At 37.4% G+C, this 16,728-nt stretch overlaps 1 protein-coding gene across 4 annotated transcripts; it reads right to left on the bottom strand.

The window, feature by feature from the left end:
* Nucleotides 1–1,659: 1,659 nt before the first annotated feature.
* Nucleotides 1,660–16,515, bottom strand: casp2 (caspase 2, apoptosis-related cysteine peptidase). Of its 4 annotated transcripts, none has more exons than XM_038284454.1 (12): nt 16,362–16,515; nt 15,723–15,892; nt 13,847–14,017; nt 13,709–13,771; nt 13,112–13,181; nt 12,579–12,673; nt 9,776–9,958; nt 9,396–9,524; nt 9,209–9,299; nt 4,873–5,070; nt 2,046–2,155; nt 1,660–1,969 (listed from the first exon to the last, which is right to left on the bottom strand). In XM_038284454.1, the coding sequence occupies exons 2-12, from the start codon at nt 15,870–15,872 to the stop codon at nt 1,835–1,837; spliced, it is 1,395 nt and encodes a 464-aa protein (XP_038140382.1). In that variant the 5' UTR covers nt 15,873–15,892; nt 16,362–16,515; the 3' UTR covers nt 1,660–1,834. The 4 variants fall into 4 exon arrangements, with proteins under 4 accessions (XP_038140382.1, XP_038140381.1, XP_038140380.1 ...); XM_038284453.1 differs by having other exon boundaries at nt 4,885–5,070; nt 16,457–16,512; XM_038284452.1 differs by having other exon boundaries at nt 16,457–16,512.
* Nucleotides 16,516–16,728: the final 213 nt, after the last annotated feature.

Below are 16,728 nucleotides of genomic sequence, written 5' to 3' on the forward strand. Positions count from 1 at the left end.
ATGCTCCACTTCCATACTAGACACATATTTTTTGCTTTATATTATCTCATAAATACAAAAAACAGTAATGTGTCTGCTCCACGATAGAGTGGTCTCTAGGAGCATCCTCATGTCCAGATGGTAACAAAGCAACACTGTTTTAGCTACTTCCTTTTTCAAAAACAACACTGCTGTAACTGAACATACTTTACCTCACTGAGGCCTCTCTGGAGGCTTTTAATTCTCATAAAACATTCAAACATATTCCTCTGTGTGGAGATATAATACAATATAAAAGCTGCATCATGGTCATGAGTTTATCCAGCAGAAAAGGCTCACATGGCACAACCTGCTGTTAGAAAATGGCTTCATGTTTATGGAAGACACAGTTTATCCTGACTGCTGCAGTAATATTCATCAAACATACAACAAACATGCACAGACAAAATCTACAGTGCTTTGCAAAAGTAAAAATACCCAGTTCAAACCTTCTATCTATAAACTAAGGATTTTTTTGCAAGCTTTGGAAGTGGAAGAAAAAAATGTTCATCGATACTTTTGTGTACATGCTTGAAGCAGAGTTATAAAAGTAAAAAAAAAACATAAAAACAATAAAGAAAATTGCCACGGTCGATATCCCTATGGTGAAACATGTCAGTGGTAGCATCATGCTGAGGGAATAATTGTTTAGAAGGTACAGGAAGTGCTTAATAGATTATAGGGAGTAAGTCCTTTAAGAAACAGTGGTCCTTCAAGCACGACGATGAGCCCAAACATATGGCATATAGAATTATATAAGCTTGTTGATAGAATGGGCTAGTTAAAGTTCAGAGCCAGTTATATTTAATTATCTATGACAAGATTTGAAAATTATGTTCTTAGATGTTCCCAGAGATCTGTTTGTATATATAAAAAAAATTTATTTCTTTTCTTTCCACTTCACAGTTCTATTTCGTAAGTCTCATAAAATCATTGATATGTGTTGGTATAAGGGTATAAATATTTTTGGCAAGGCACTGCAGAAATAAAGGTCAGTGGTTATACTGTGGATGAATAAACCAAAGAGTAGCACCAAATTCCAGCCCATCGCCCTGTCATAGGCAGGAGAACTTTAAGGATCACAAGTGATTAAACATCAAATTAACATTTAAAAAGCTGCATATTTTCCAACTGAGGATTTATACCCCAAGTAGAGGAATAAATGAATGAGACTTCCTAATGAAGATGCCCTGTGAATATATTTCATAACTTTAAGATGAAACCTTTAAAACTTTGTTTTTGTTTGTCTGTCTGCAGAACCATAGAGCATTATTAAGTGCATATTACTGATCTAGAAGCCATGATTAAATGATTTGTCTCTGTGGTGCTGCCCTCTGCCTGTCGCTAAATTAAAAGCAAGTTCTATTCACAACTTTTAACAAACATTTACACATGAAAAGTGTGGGTTGGGAATTTTATATAAAAACCATTTTATACAAAAACAAAAAGCACAAAAATAGATCTGTGTAAAAAATAGTTATTTTAAAAAGAAATTTTAGGAACATTGGAGTCGCTGTGCAGCTTGACTAAAAAGGATTAACAAAAAAACAACCCATTTAACTGGCATAAACACACACACATTTTAGTTTCCCATCAGAGTGTATGTACCTGGAATAACAAAGGATTCTCTTTTTCCTGTCCAAAACGTGTGCCTTTGCACATGTGTGTGTGGTGTAAACGGAAACAAATGTTAGGTTGTAACAAAAGGGAATGTGAGAGTGTGAGGCAATAACAGGCAGTTCTTTTAGTTTTTACAGAGAGGCTTCATATAAACACTGAATTGTGTTTTTGTTCACTTAAAGTGCGCTTCTGAATATCAATACTGGGGCTGGTACTTGGGGAAAAGGTAGAGGTCTTTGCAGAGTGAGCTGGTGAACTCGGACATCTCTTTGCAGCGATGGTGGGCGGTGCCTGGGGCATACCCTTCCCTCTCCTTGATGCGTGCATTAACCTAGACAGAGAAAATAAAGCAGACGATAAATGAGGACGCTAAAATATGAGGGGATAAAGAAGGAATCGTTTTTCACCTGCACCAGTATGTCTGAGAGATGTGTGTCTTTGGCGTGCAGCCGGAGTGCTGCGTTAAGTTCCTGGATAAACCAGGACCCTCGTTTGGTGTTTCGCATTGCTGCTGTGCCTTAAATAGGAAAAAAATACAACAACAGAGACTTAATACACAAATAATAACAACAAGGAAAAAAAAGCTAACTGTGAACTAGAGATGTTCACTAAAATCAGGAGAAGCAGCAGCTACTTATATATTTATCAAAGCATTTTAACAGATTTTTCAACGGTTTTCCAATGTGCATAAAATTCACATGGCATTGTTTTTTTTATAGGTTCTCACATTCACAACCACAAAATTCAAAGATTGTTAAACACCAAGTGGGGCTGGGATTTGATGCACCTTCAAGAGAACATAACTTTTTTTTTTTTTTTTTTTAACCCTTTCAGGACTTTCTTTCTAACCCAACTGGCCCGGCCAGCCAGACTGACTTACAGTCAGTAAATCGGTCCAGTAAGGCTCATTACTCTCCTGGCTTAAACAGACCGGACCAATCACAGCACAAGAGGAGGACCCATAATGCTTTTCTGTAAAAGTAACAGTGAAGACTGCTGTTGCAGCAAAGTTATGTTTTGATGATGGCCTTTATATAACTATATAGAACTGATTCCAGGGGCGGTTCTAGACCAAAAATACCAGACCAGGAGGAGGCCAGCGTGTTTTCATGGAGGCCACATAAAAGCATGAAATAAAAAACAGGGCAAGGGATTCAAATATATTAAGAGAGCTGCATGAAGTGAAATTTCTATTAATTTAGTTTTAAGTAAAATGATATGTCTTATTAGGTCAATATATATTCATAATTTAGGAATTGTAAATATTTTTGACTTCATCTAAGTTAAAAATTACGTTTTCAATAAAATCTGAATTAGAGCTCAAGAAAAACTGATAAATTCAGCTGTAAAAATTAGAGTATTTTTTTTTATTTGTTTAAAAAAAAACATTTAGCAGAAAATTGGGATCCTATCTCAGTACCACTGAAGCTATCACCTTATAAAAAAAAAAAAAAATTGTAAAATAGAATTTATAGACCTATCAGTAACCATGTCTGTTCCAGCGCAGATCATCATTAGAATTTCTTTGAGTATTATGTCTTCAGTACAGGGGCCATAACAGGGGCTAGGACATGATCTACAGGGGCACTGGCCCCCGTTGGCCCCTGTCTAGAACCACCCATGACTGATTCTATAGTGAAAAACATTACAACTGTCTGCTGTAAGAGTTTTTCTTTACCCCTTGCTCACACTGGCTCCGGTGCAGTTACCGAGCCGACGGAGACCGCAACTCCCGCACACCCCCTCTCACACCGCCCTTTTGACTACGGTGCGGTGCGGCTCTGCGGCTCCGGCAACAGGTCCGGAGATTTAACAGAAGTTCACTTGAGTTCACGTAACTTCACGCGATAACACGGCCCAAATAAAGGATTTTTGCGAGAGCTTGTTGCGGAGGGCTCCGGCACGCCGCAAGGATAGCTTTCTTGCGGAATTTTCTGCAACGCCGGAGTGTCTCGGTAACCGCAGCCGGACAGCTCAGCAGCCGGTGAGAGAGGTTTACGTCTTTTTAATGACTTGGAATCACTGCGGCGCCGCACCCACCGCACCGCAACGGTAAGACCGGAGTCGGTGTGAGCCTGGGGTTACACTACCCTTTGGAAACTGCGCCGAGATCGGTCCGAGCACGATAATGGAGATAACTGTTGACTGTAAATGGCACACAAACTGAACCGGACCGTGTCAGACACAACAGAACCACCCTAAACTGGTACTAGTTCATCAGTAGGGCTCAGCGGGGTTCATTTCTGGCACGGTTCTCAGATAACAAAAAGCACATGAGCAGACCGCGTCATCTCCTTACAGTCAGCCTCCATAATCATGACATTCATAAAAATACTAGCTTCCCTACTGTGCCACACGATTCTCTGCTTAGCAGTGTGATGAACCTCAACGTCTGTCATTGTTTCCTGCGTCTGTAAGCCCTGATTAGACTATTGTTTGTCGTATCCAATTCCCAAAAGCCGACTCTGTCAAGTAAATTCACCAAAGGCTGCCTTCTTCTTCTGACTCTCTGCAAACAACGAAATATCACAATTACAACCAAACATTACTTCCTGAATGTTAAGGATGTCGCTTGATTTGCTCTATCACTCAATCCTAGAGAGCAGTAGTAACGCAGATCATCACTAGGAGGTGAGCAACCATGCTAGCATGATGTATAAATGGTCGTAAGGAACCGAGCTCGGCACAGTTAACTGATCCGAACTCGGTCCGAACTCGGCACGGATCGGTTTCAGAGGGTAGTGTAAATGGGGCTTAAGGTTCCTATTAGAGGTAAGAACAAACTGATCATGAATCATCATGGGTTACTGAGGATGTCATAAAGATAAACTGATTGAATACCAATGTTGCTCTTGTAATATGCCCCATACATTGTCTAATAGGTAAAAAAAAATAAAATAAAATACACAAGAAAAAAAAAAATAATAATATTTTTTTTTTTCCGCAAATGATTAAATATAGATCTATATCACAATTCTGTTAGTGGTGTAGCAGTTCAGCTCCAGGCCTTCTCTAATGGACACTTGGGGTCAAATCTCCAGTACTTACATAAGAGTCATTTAGCAGGAAAAACTTTCATAAACAGCAGATATGATTTTGTCACAACATTCTGTTATTCCCAAACTACAGAACAGAGTTCTGCAGCCATTAATGATCTCCTTTTATTTAATTTTTCTCACTAAATAATCATAATAGAAGGAATAAAATGCAGTTTAGGAAACAGGGTAAACTTACAAATTCTCTGACCTTTGAGAGAAGCGAAGCCACAGATCATATCTGATCGCTGAGGCAGTTTAATCCTGGGCCTCCCCATGTTCCGTCTTGCCATGTCAGCATCCCGTTCTCCTTCCCTCCCAGCATCGTGCTGCTCACAGCTCGGTGAAGAGGTCCTCACTGGCCCATCCAACTGCTCAACTCCACAGTCCATCTCATCTATAAGAAAACCGGCTCCAAATTAGTGGTTCACATAAAAAATGTTAGCGTTAATATCTGGTGGGTTAGAAAGCTGAGGCACTTTAGGTAAGAGGATATTTCTATTATTTTACTTGTCTCCCACAATTCCATATTGAATAACCATATTGCATAAAAAGATGGAGCAGGGATGTTGTAACGTGGTGTAATGCCTATCACTAGAAACCACCTCTCTAGTGAGGTGAAAATCTCCATTATTCATGCTTCAGATGATCCATGATCATACTGAGCCTTTAAGTTCTGTGCACCACGGTCATCCCAGCAGTGAGGAAGGCGCTCTCCATTTTGGTTCCATCTCAGGAAAGAAAACAAATCTGTCAAAACATAATTTCCTTCAAAGCGTTTAGGCACCTGACTAAAACATCTTGATATCAGGGTGTTGACAGTACTTTGAAGAGCTATGGACTTTGCTCTGTGATCACTACTGAGCCCTTGATTCAAAGGGAGTATTTCCTGCTGCTTCTCTAGCCAGCAAACCTACAGCTGATCTCACACAGCAGAGCCCTATAGAGCAGCAGATACAGGTAAGCTAGAGCTAAGTAGCTTCTCAATCCATCTATGGGTTTTTATTGCAGATGTCTGAGCTAAAAACGACTGGATTATATCCAGAAGAAACAGAATAAACTGACTGGTCTAGATGATTATTACATTATGTCACATATGTTTCAAATTTTCTGTATTATTTTCAGGATATCATAGAGGACCAACTCTTAAATATTAAAAATAAATACATAAATAGAAAAAAATAGAAATAATGCTTAATAAAATGGAAAACAATTAAATGGACAAAAAATAAAGTAATCTGATAACCTTTGCAATGAAACACACTTTTCTTTTAATTAGCTTATTTATTTATCACTTTGTAATATTATTTTCTGCTTTCACACTTCAGTAATTGTCTGTATTTTTCCTTATTATCATTGTAACCCCAATCATTTCTTCCATATTTTGTATTAATCGTCTCCTTCTTTCTGATGTCTGTATGCATTTCTGCCTCATTCTGCAAATGAGGAGGGTGTGTTCTAAAAGGTAAAAACTTTCTCCTTTTGGTTGGTTAGACTGCATAGACCAGCCACAGTCATAACAAAGATGGCTACCTACCATGAGGTCATATTTAAGCTGAGCTGAGGCATCTAGAAACTTTCCTGACCTTCTCTATTTATGTGACACTGACAGTTTGCCTAAACATAAACACAGATGTTTAGAATTCCAGCCCGTGCATCAGGAGTACACATTCAGTAAGAGGAATTAATAAAGTCTCTTGTCTCATTTCTAAATAACGAGACATGGAAATTAGGATGTTTTTTTAAAGTAAAATGTGTGCTGTCACTAAATCTTTCATAGTGGGTTACAAAAGAGGAAGACACTTATTGAACTCCATTGGTATCATAGATGAGAACTTTTTCACAAAATTAGGTTAATCAAATGATCAATACACTACGCCCTGAACAAGTTAACAGCTCTCTGGTAATGTCCAGATGTTTGATGAAGATACTAAATGCTCTGATTGTCCCATGAAGCTCCCTGCTCGTCTAAAACAATAAATATATCCCACAACCATCACCCCAATCTCACTATCATTAAATGAAGCTGGTATTGAAGAATCTGTTCCTAGTAAGGCCCAGAAATCACAAGCCGCCCCCTTTAAGCCTATCGCTGGTGGGTTAAAGGTTGAGTACTTTGTAGTTTTTATTGGGTTCATCCAGGCCACAAATCCAAAGCATCTATTAGCACCGACCGATTACAGTCCCGCTCTTCTAGAGCAGCGAATAAAGGGAACTCGGACATGATGTATGGGTCAACAAAAACAAAAAACACATAGGCCTGGGCAAAAAATGTATTCAATTTTATTCAAATTTTTTGTTATGAATTAATTAATTTATTTATTTTAAATAATGGCGACTGACTTTCTGTGGCTGTAGTATCAATCTCAGGTTGCAGTATGGCAAGCGACAGCATCACAGGAAAGAGCAAACCACATCATAAATACAAGTGAGGGAGAAGTTTCTCAAAAAAGGAATAAAATCATCTGTTGTTTTGAACTGGTTTTAACAGGGCTCAAGGTTCTCCAGCGTGGTGGTGGATTTTCCGGCATGCAGACACTGCGGTTGGGGATTTAATTTTTTTTTTCAGGAGGGTAAAATAAACTTGTTAACTTGAGTATCATAGCAACACCAGCGATAACTCTGCTATGATGACGTGTCTTTTGGCGCTTATCAGAACGCATTAATACCTGAACACAGGTTTAATAGGAGGATGGAGGACGGGAGCGGGGGTCAGTTACAAGAACGAGCTGCTGTCAAGATATCAGAAATGGCAGTAAATTGCAGCTTATAGAAATTAGCAATATGCAAGGTTCCCAGCGAGGGAGGGGGGATGGTTTATTTAGATGCGGTTGTATTAGAAGAAATGCGGTTGTGTATTGAAAGGCATTCTTTAAAATGTTAGGAAAAGGTTCCCGGTCCATATAGCTAACAAGCCAGTTGTTAACAGAAGCTGGGCCTCCAATAGCGCAACGCTGTGGTGAAAATGCCAGTTTCTCCTTGACAAACAAACCCGCAATAAATATGAAACCTCAGCTAAGAAACAGCTAACTGGAGCCAAATCTGTTACACAAAGTACCACATATGATAGGAAAGGAACAGGATCACTTTGCGCATAGTCAAAGACATGGTGCCTGGTTTGTACTTATTGCTTTACTTAATAATTAGGGGCAAAAATTTTTTTAAAAAATTGTTATTTAAATTATAAAAAAAAAAAAAAAAAACAATCTGACATTTCATTTTTTGGGCCATTATCCTCCAGCCACTTATATCATAATTACAGTGAAGCAATAGCTGTGCGGTAGAGGTAAAAGCTCATAAAAGTTAATTTTGCATGACATAGGGCCTATGTAGTATATATTTAGAAAAATAATTTATATTGAAAAATAAAGTTTAAAATGATCCAATGATGAAACAATGATAAAATGAAGGTTATTTTTGCAAAGGTGAATAAATAAATAAGCAAATCCAAAGGTAATACCTTTATATATAATTTTATGTTAATTTACTTAATGCCTATATTTATCTATTTGCTATATTTTTGCAGCATTTGTGTTGTTTCTTTTATTCCCTGAGCATTCGTTTATTTTTGTATTTATTTAGTCATTTATACCCTAGCCAGTACTCTATTTAAATTACCGTACGGCTTCAAATATCTTCAAATAAAATAAGTAGCCAGTCGGAGGATATTCAACTTGACGCGTCCTTTTACTAGAAAAAAATGTAAAAAGAATATCAAATACTTTTCTGATCAAAAAACAAAATTGTGACACTTAAGCCCCTGTCACATCTTCACTATTTAGACCAACGTATGTCTGACGTATGAAAAATCTGGCAAAAACCCTGGTATATGTTGGATGAGTTATGGGTATGTTTTGTATAAGTTATGAGCGCACTAATGCACGCTGACAAACATCGACGTACAGCAAGTACATCAACGTATGCCAGCATATGCCATACGTGGAGGAAACTGTATGTTCTCCTCCAGGCTTCTTCTCCATCACAGGGTAAGCGTGACGGTAAATGTAATGGATCATCCCTGCCTTCCACAGCCATGACCAACAATCTTCCTAGAAGACATGATGCTGAATCTGCTGTGACTGCAAACCTTCTTTCTTTCTTTTTATTTATTCTTTTTACTACCATGATCAAAGAAATCTTTTTATGCAGACCGGGCGCCTCCGGGGACATCGCTGTTCCCCTAAGGAGCAGTGATGTGCCTGAGGCCTGAAAAAATACATAGAAATTTCAGTGTATGCTAGCGTTTAGGGAGATTCTGGGACATCAGGCATACGCTGGCTAAATCGGCAAGGTGTGACAGGGCCCTCAGTTTTACATCAACTCTATGTTGCAGTGAAAACCTGTCATTAGACACTGAACCTGTTTATACTTGCACAGCATAGTTTTGTGGTACATTTCGACACCATCTACATTTAAGCTGTGTGGCAGCTAGATGGCTGATAAAATAGCAGTAAGAGGAAGGAGACACACTCTTTTCATCAAATGTCTTCGAAATGTGAAACTTTCAACACACTCCCAGTATCATCCCTACTTACCTCCTCTGCAGGCTTGAATGAAGAACATCTTTGGCTTGTTTTGAAGCAGTGGACAATGTGCGTTGTCAAAGGCCTCAAACACCCAGTCCAGCTAGAAAAGAACCAGAGGATTCATGTTCAATGCTAAAAAACAAACCACCATTTTTTTATGCTAAAATACATTTTGTTAATCATTAAACAAATTCACCTGAATAAGTTGTCCATCTGTGCCGTAAATTGCTCCCTCCACTCCGTGGGAGAGCAGACACACAACACAGCTGTCCACTGTCCGGTGTTCAGGCCGCCTGCAAAAGGTCTCAATGCATGTCCTCATGTCCTGCTCAGATTAAGGAGACAATTAGATGAAACGCTCAAGCTAAAGCAATTAATTTCAACATTTTTCTTTAAAAATAGTTTAATCCGAATCAGCTAGATGCTGCTCCAAGGGCGACGTATTTGAGGAAACTATCTCAAGACACAAAGCTTTTCACACTTATGACTAAAATGCTATCTTTTAAGTTTCTAGATTTCCCATCTGTAAAGATTCATTCTCATCTGCTAAACCTGGAGAGTAATCCATTGTCTCACCTGAGCAGTAAGGTCTCTGTGGACACTGACATGGTAGTCCAGCTCTGTGAAAACCTTCCTGAGAACCTCATCATCCACTTCACCTCCTTTCCTTGGGTCAAGGTCTGGAGCAGAGCAGGAGTCAAAGCTCACATTACTGATGACCAAGGCATAGCCTCGGGGCGAGGACTTCATTCTGTAAGACTAAAACAGGGGAAATAATTATATATATATATTATATATATATATATATATATATATATATATATATATATATATATATATATATATATGTATATATATATATATATATATATATATATATATATATACACAGGTGCTGGTCATAAAATTAGAATATCATGAAAAAGTAGATTGATTTCAGTAATTCCATTTAAAAAGTGAAACTTGTATATTATATTCATACATTACATACAAACTCATATATTTCAGATGTTTATTTTGTTTAATTTTGATGATTACAAATGACAACAAATGAAAATCTCAAATTCATCATATCAGAAAATTAGAATATTGTGAAAAGGTTCAAAATTGATGGCCCCTGGTGCCACACTCTAATCAGCTAATTAACTCAAACCACCTGCAAAAGCCTTTAAATGGTCTTTCAGTCTAGTTCTATAGGCTACACAATCATGGGGAAGACTGCTGACTTGACAGTTGTCCAAAAGACGACCATCGACACCTTGCACAAGGAGGGCAAGACACAAAAGGTCATCGCTAAAGAGGCTGGCTGTTCACAGAGCTCAGTGTCCAAGCACATTAATAGAGAGGCGAAGGGAAGGAAAAGATGTGGTCGAAAAAAGTGTACAAGCAAGAGAGATAACCGCACCCTGGAGAGGATTGTGAAACAAAACCCCTTCAAAAATGTGGGGGAGATTCACAAAGAGTGGACTGCAGCTGGAGTGAGTGCTTCAAGAACCACCACACACAGACGTATGAAAGACATGGGTTTCTGCTGTCGCATTCCTTGTGTCAAGCCACTCTTGAACCACAGACAGCGTCAGAAGCGTCTAAAGAGAAACAGGACTGGACTGCTGGTGAGTGGTCCAAAGTCATGTTCTCTGATGAAAGTAAATTTTGCATTTCCTTTGGAAATCAAGGTCCCAGAGTCTGGAGGAAAAGAAGAGAGGCACTTCATCCACGTTGCTTGAAGTCCAGTGTAAAGTTTCCACAGTCAGTGATGGTTTGGGGTGCCATGTCATCTGCTGGTGTTGGTCCATTGTGTTTTCTGAGGTCCAGGGTCAACGCAGCCACATACCAGGAAGTTTTAGAGCACTTCATGCTTCCTGCAGCTGACCAACTTTTTGGAGATGCAGATTTCATTTTCCAACAGGACTTGGCACCTGCACACAGTGCCAAAGCTACCAGTACCTGGTTGAAGGACCATGGTATCCCTGTTCTTAATTGGCCAGCAAACTCTCCTGACCTTAACCCCATAGAAAATCTATGGGGTATTGTGAAGAAGAAGATGCAATACACCAGACCCAACAATTCAGAAGAGCTAAAAGCCACTATTAGAGCAACCTGGGCTATCATAACACCTGAGCAGTGCCACAGACTGATCGACTCCATGCCACGCCGCATTGCTGCAGTAATACAGGCCAAAGGAGGCCCAACTAAATACTGAGTGCTGTACATGCTCATACTTTTCATGTTCATACTTTTCAGTTGGCCAACATTTCTATAAATCCTTTGTTTTTATTGGTCTTCAGTAATATTCTAATTTTCTGATATGATGAATTTGAGATTTTCATTTGTTGTCATTTGTAATCATCAAAATTAAACAAAATAAACATCTGAAATATATGAGTTTGTATGTAATGTATGAATATAATATACAAGTTTCACTTTTTAAATGGAATTACTGAAATCAATCTACTTTTTCATGATATTCTAATTTTATGACCAGCACCTGTATATATATATATATATGACGGAAGAAAATGGATTTTAAAATGTTTACAAGCTATTCAGAAATCTTAAATCTTTTTTTTATAACATTTCTAATATTAAAAAATACAATCACGTTAAATTTGGCTATTGAAGAACCTTTATGTACTCTAAATTCTTTAGAAAAACTTTACTGTAAAATGAACATAAGATGCATGGATTATAAAAAGGCTTTGGGCAAATGCTCTAGTTTTACCAAATGAATTATATTTCTAAGCCCTATCAAATTTTCTATAATAGAATGGTTTACTGATAACTTCTCAAATGCTTTTTAGAAAAAATACAAATAAATCACTCTTATTAATTTTTTTAAGTTCATCTTCAACTTTTAATAGCATTTACAGCAGTGTGGCTGCAGCTCAGATGCATTTCTGCCTCCAAAGAGACACTGAAAAAATGTAAGCTGTCCTCCTGTTCAAGGTGGCTGTCCACCTATCCACTAATGCCACTTCATAAATCAGCCTGGGACCTTTAAAGCTAGCATTTTTTAAAATGTACTTTAAGCTTTTAACTATCTTCCTTAGTAGCTTCAGAGATCCAGATAAAATTCTAGTTAATTTCAGCTCTGGGATGTAACTTGGTTATTGAACAGATATCACCTCATTTTAATGCACTAAGGAATGGCCAACTTAAAATTAATTTAATTAACCCAAGATCTTTAAAATTTATATTCCAGCAATAAAGGTGCAAATTAAGTAACAAGAAAATTTGGATCTAACTTCCTAAAACAGATAATTTTAATAGAAATCCTGAACTCTAAATAAGTATTTTCTTAATTTAGAGACGCTAAACAAAGGCTAGCTGAATCTAGAGTTCATTTTCTGTGTAGGATTATCAAAGCGAGGTAATATACCTGCTGGCAGTGAGACAGATAGAAGTCAGGAGAACATGGAAGAACAGGAGTGTTGATGGGACTGTCAGCATCGAGACTGAACTCCATGGACTCTGCTGTAGACAATCAAAAACAAAAGGCTAGTCTTCATTGTGTTGTCTCTCAAAGAAGTGAATGTGCCTACAAGTGTTTTTACAACTAACACTGTGCTGTACAACATTGCTGTGAATGAGTCACTATTTGGGTGGGGTGCCAAAGAGCAACAAGAAGGGAGGGAAACTTAAATTGTACACCTTAGATACATGTCACAATGACTGAGGAGGTAAAGGAAACCTAAGAACGACAAAAGAGTAATTTTATTACGTGGCTCCAAACTGTATTTCTGCTAAAGATGTAATTTAATATCTTTGTTCAACTAAAACAACAGATAAAGCCTTTATTGTTCAGATGCAACCTTTCTGTATCCCAGGAAACAAACACTGACAACAACACTGGACTCAGAGTAACCTAATTTACTTTGAATACAGATGCAACAAACTGCAGTAACTGCTCACCATGTGTCCTTGCTCTCTTCGCAGCATATTCCTCCTGAATTGGAAAAGGTAAAGAAGACCTCGGAGTTCTCTGAAATAAAAAAGGAACATAATTATATTTCTACGGCTTAAATGTTGCGTTTCTAATCTTAAACAAACCCTCAGGGACTCTCTTGTGAGCAGTTTGACAAACACAGCTGGACTCTCTCTACATCAGCATTAACAGATACTGAAGATGTGATCATTTCTTCATCCGACTGATTGTAATTTCCTCTTGCCTTTTCTGTTTCTTTGTCTTTCTTCCTGTTTCCCTCTCTGACTGGGCTGATCTCTCCGGAAAACTCTGAGGATGTTCCATGTTCATCCGAGGAACTGGCTGAGAAGGACGAGTTGCTGCCCACCTCTTTCCATTCCTCAACATCTACTAAGGATTTCTGCAGAAGACCATTTCACTAGACCTTCCCATTCTTCAGCATTTCTATCAATTGTAAGCTGCGGTAGAAATGCTAATAAATATAAAATAATTTTAAAAAATGTTAAAGGTTTGTCTAAACCCTCTGCCTTATGGGAAAGGCTGAAAGTCTGTAGTCATCTGTGGATTTTAAGCTCTCTGCTAACCTTTCTGCTATTTTGCGCAAGTCGTTCTGAGTTTTCTTCAGGCGCTCTCTCAGGCTGAAAACACTGCAAGCATAAAACAATATAAAGAGTAAGCAAAGCTGAATTCTTCAGCTGATATATAACAAGGCACAAACTTACATCTACTTGTGTCTCCTTGGCTTCCGTCTCCTGTGATTGTAATAGTAAGTTACAGAGATGCTGCTGCTCTGAGCCCTGGAGAGCCGAGCAGAAGCTCTGGAAGGCTTTGGGTCCTCGTTTTGGTAGGAGGAGTAACAAACGCCAGCTGCGTTTCTGAGATGTATCCCCTGCCTTGAATCAAAGAGATATGAAGGAAATGTTAATGTTTCAATTACTTTAGCTCTCTGATATTAGAAAAAGGCTGTGATCTTTGTCCTTTTGGCTGCTCCCTCGTTCAGAGTTTGTCACAGAAAGTTGATATGACTTGCTCTCAGACAGTAAAGTTTATATATATATATATATATATATATATATATATATATATATATATATATATATATATATATATATATATATATATATATATATATATATATATATACAATATACATACAATATAATACAATATATATATATACAATTTGTATATATATATACAAATTGGTCTGACAAAAGTAAAAACAGATAATTTGTGAAAATAAACTTGAAATGTTCTTCATAGATTTTTTTTTGTATACGTTCAACCAGATGAGGCTAAAACTATAATTAAGTAGTTATGAATAGAGCATATTTATAGAAAAAAGAATCACTGATTAATCAGTGATCAGAATAGTTTTTTCTTTCATCTGATGACATGTTTAGGAATCTGTATACTCCAAATAACAGTTATTACTATTATTTCTATAATGGATTAATCATGTTAAAACTGATCATTATTTTCCAGCCAACAGAATATATCATTAACTTGTAAAGTGAACTGAAAAATGGCTGCCTTCTAAACACTCCATCTAATTTATGACTCAAAATTTTTCAGTCCATATTTTAATTTAATTACTTTAAAGCAATTGTATTGGATTGTTTTAGGATAACATATTAAAAAGAAGTTATTATGACTATGTATTACTCATTCAGGTGAAGTTATTGTTTGTGAAGCCTAAGAGTCTAATTATATAAATAAGTGTAGTTGTATGATAAAAGTCATGTCCCCACAAACTATGTTATATGTCTGTAGATATGGTCTCTTCATTGCTGGGCTTAACCAAACCGAAAGGGATCATCAGAAGCACGATATTCTGATATACAAACCATGGGAAATCTGTACCTGCCTTGGAACGCTATCCATCTGCTCGGTCAACATATCATTCCAAGTGATTTAACAAAAATTATATTGCTGCTGTTAACCATGAAGAAATGTGCTTATAAATACGAAACAAAATACAATAACTGATTCATTTTGTCAAGCCTCCCTTTAATTTTTTTTTCTTATCTCAATAATAACCCCTTGTTAAAGAAAAGGTTAAAAAAAAGTATGGAAACCGTTTTTACAAGTGTGATATGGAAGTTCTTTAGTTTGAAATGAAAAGTTTGCATGAAATGCGAACTGACAGATCTCCCAGAATATCCTATGGTTCTAGATCAGAGTTCAGTGGAATTATTGGAAATTATATCGGACATTTTCTATTGATATTGTTCTGTTTTCTACCATGATATACATTTATGTTGAACCTTAAAAGAACTTCACTATTTTGTTCTACATTTTACACCAAGTAGATCTGATGTAGTACAGTTGTAGCACACTAACCAGACTCGGCCAATAGTTTAAATTAGAGTGTAATTGAATGTCTATGTTGATATCATGCATAGTTTAAATGAAAAAGTTGCGTTAATTCCTACTTTGTTGTTGTAATTATGCCTAACAGACCAGCAAAACACAGTTAATATTTATTATATTTTAACCTACGAGATAAAAAAAAAAAAAAAAAAACTGCAAGGCTGGTTGCCCCTTTTTTGTGCTTTTTAACAAGCCAATGGAGGTATACCATCGGTGCACACTTACCAGGATGTTTTCTGCCATGTTCTCTGTAAGGATGCCATCAGCTTGCAGTAACTGGATGAACAGCTCATCTACAACCAGTTCTTTGCACAGAGCAACAGAGTTTTTCCGAAGAGCCTTTTTATCCCGTTCAAGCATGCCGCACTCCAACATTTCCCTGCAATATTCTGTACCTACAGAGCAGCAAGGTAAAACAGGCAGAATATAAACATGAAGGTTCATGTTAATCCGAGCACACTGTTGCTCCAAAACTATCCCACGTTACCGTTTGTACATAAACCGAGCATTGCGTGTCATTAACACCAATTCTCAAGATCTATCAAGCACATTACATAGTATTTGCAGGGTAAAACGACATTTCCTAACGTAATGACATATGAATTACGCTTCTAACATACAGCACGCTCTATAATTCCGAAATTAAGAAAAAAGACATACAGGTCGATGAAATGAAAAAAACAGTATAAGTTAACACGCAGGTAAAAATGTTAATTAAAAGAAACACACAAAAATATTATTGAGATTTGATGCTACCCCGAACGTTAGAGGCTACTGTCGGTGCTAGCTAGCTAACTGGCTAACTTCGACTTTTTCGTGTATTTAAGTCATATTAAAACCCTCGAATCAAAACCAACAACTTACCGTTCCCGAGTCTACGGAAAAAAATGTCAGACTGTCAGACTGCAACAATAAAAAAGTATTAACGCCTCACACAATGTTATGCAAATTGAGCTCACATATTATCATCACCCAGGTCAATACAGCGACCAACTTCCGCGGGGTACCTGATAGCACAAAACCAAGCAGGCGGGACTTATTTAGGTGCATTGGCCAATGAGTGTGGATTAAATCCTGAAAGACATTTCCAGTAACCAATCATAGGCCACGCCCTGCCTGCCGTAATATAACAGTGATAAGAGCATTTTGAATTTGAATTGTAAACAAATAGCCAATTGATAAGGACTGCTTGGAAGATTAAGGAAGTTAGAAAAAATGGAAACAAATAATT

The sequence above is a fragment of the Cyprinodon tularosa genome, unplaced genomic scaffold (genome assembly GCF_016077235.1).
Source record: "Cyprinodon tularosa strain WSP-4 unplaced genomic scaffold, ASM1607723v1 ctg2, whole genome shotgun sequence".
Lineage (NCBI taxonomy): Eukaryota > Metazoa > Chordata > Actinopteri > Cyprinodontiformes > Cyprinodontidae > Cyprinodon > Cyprinodon tularosa.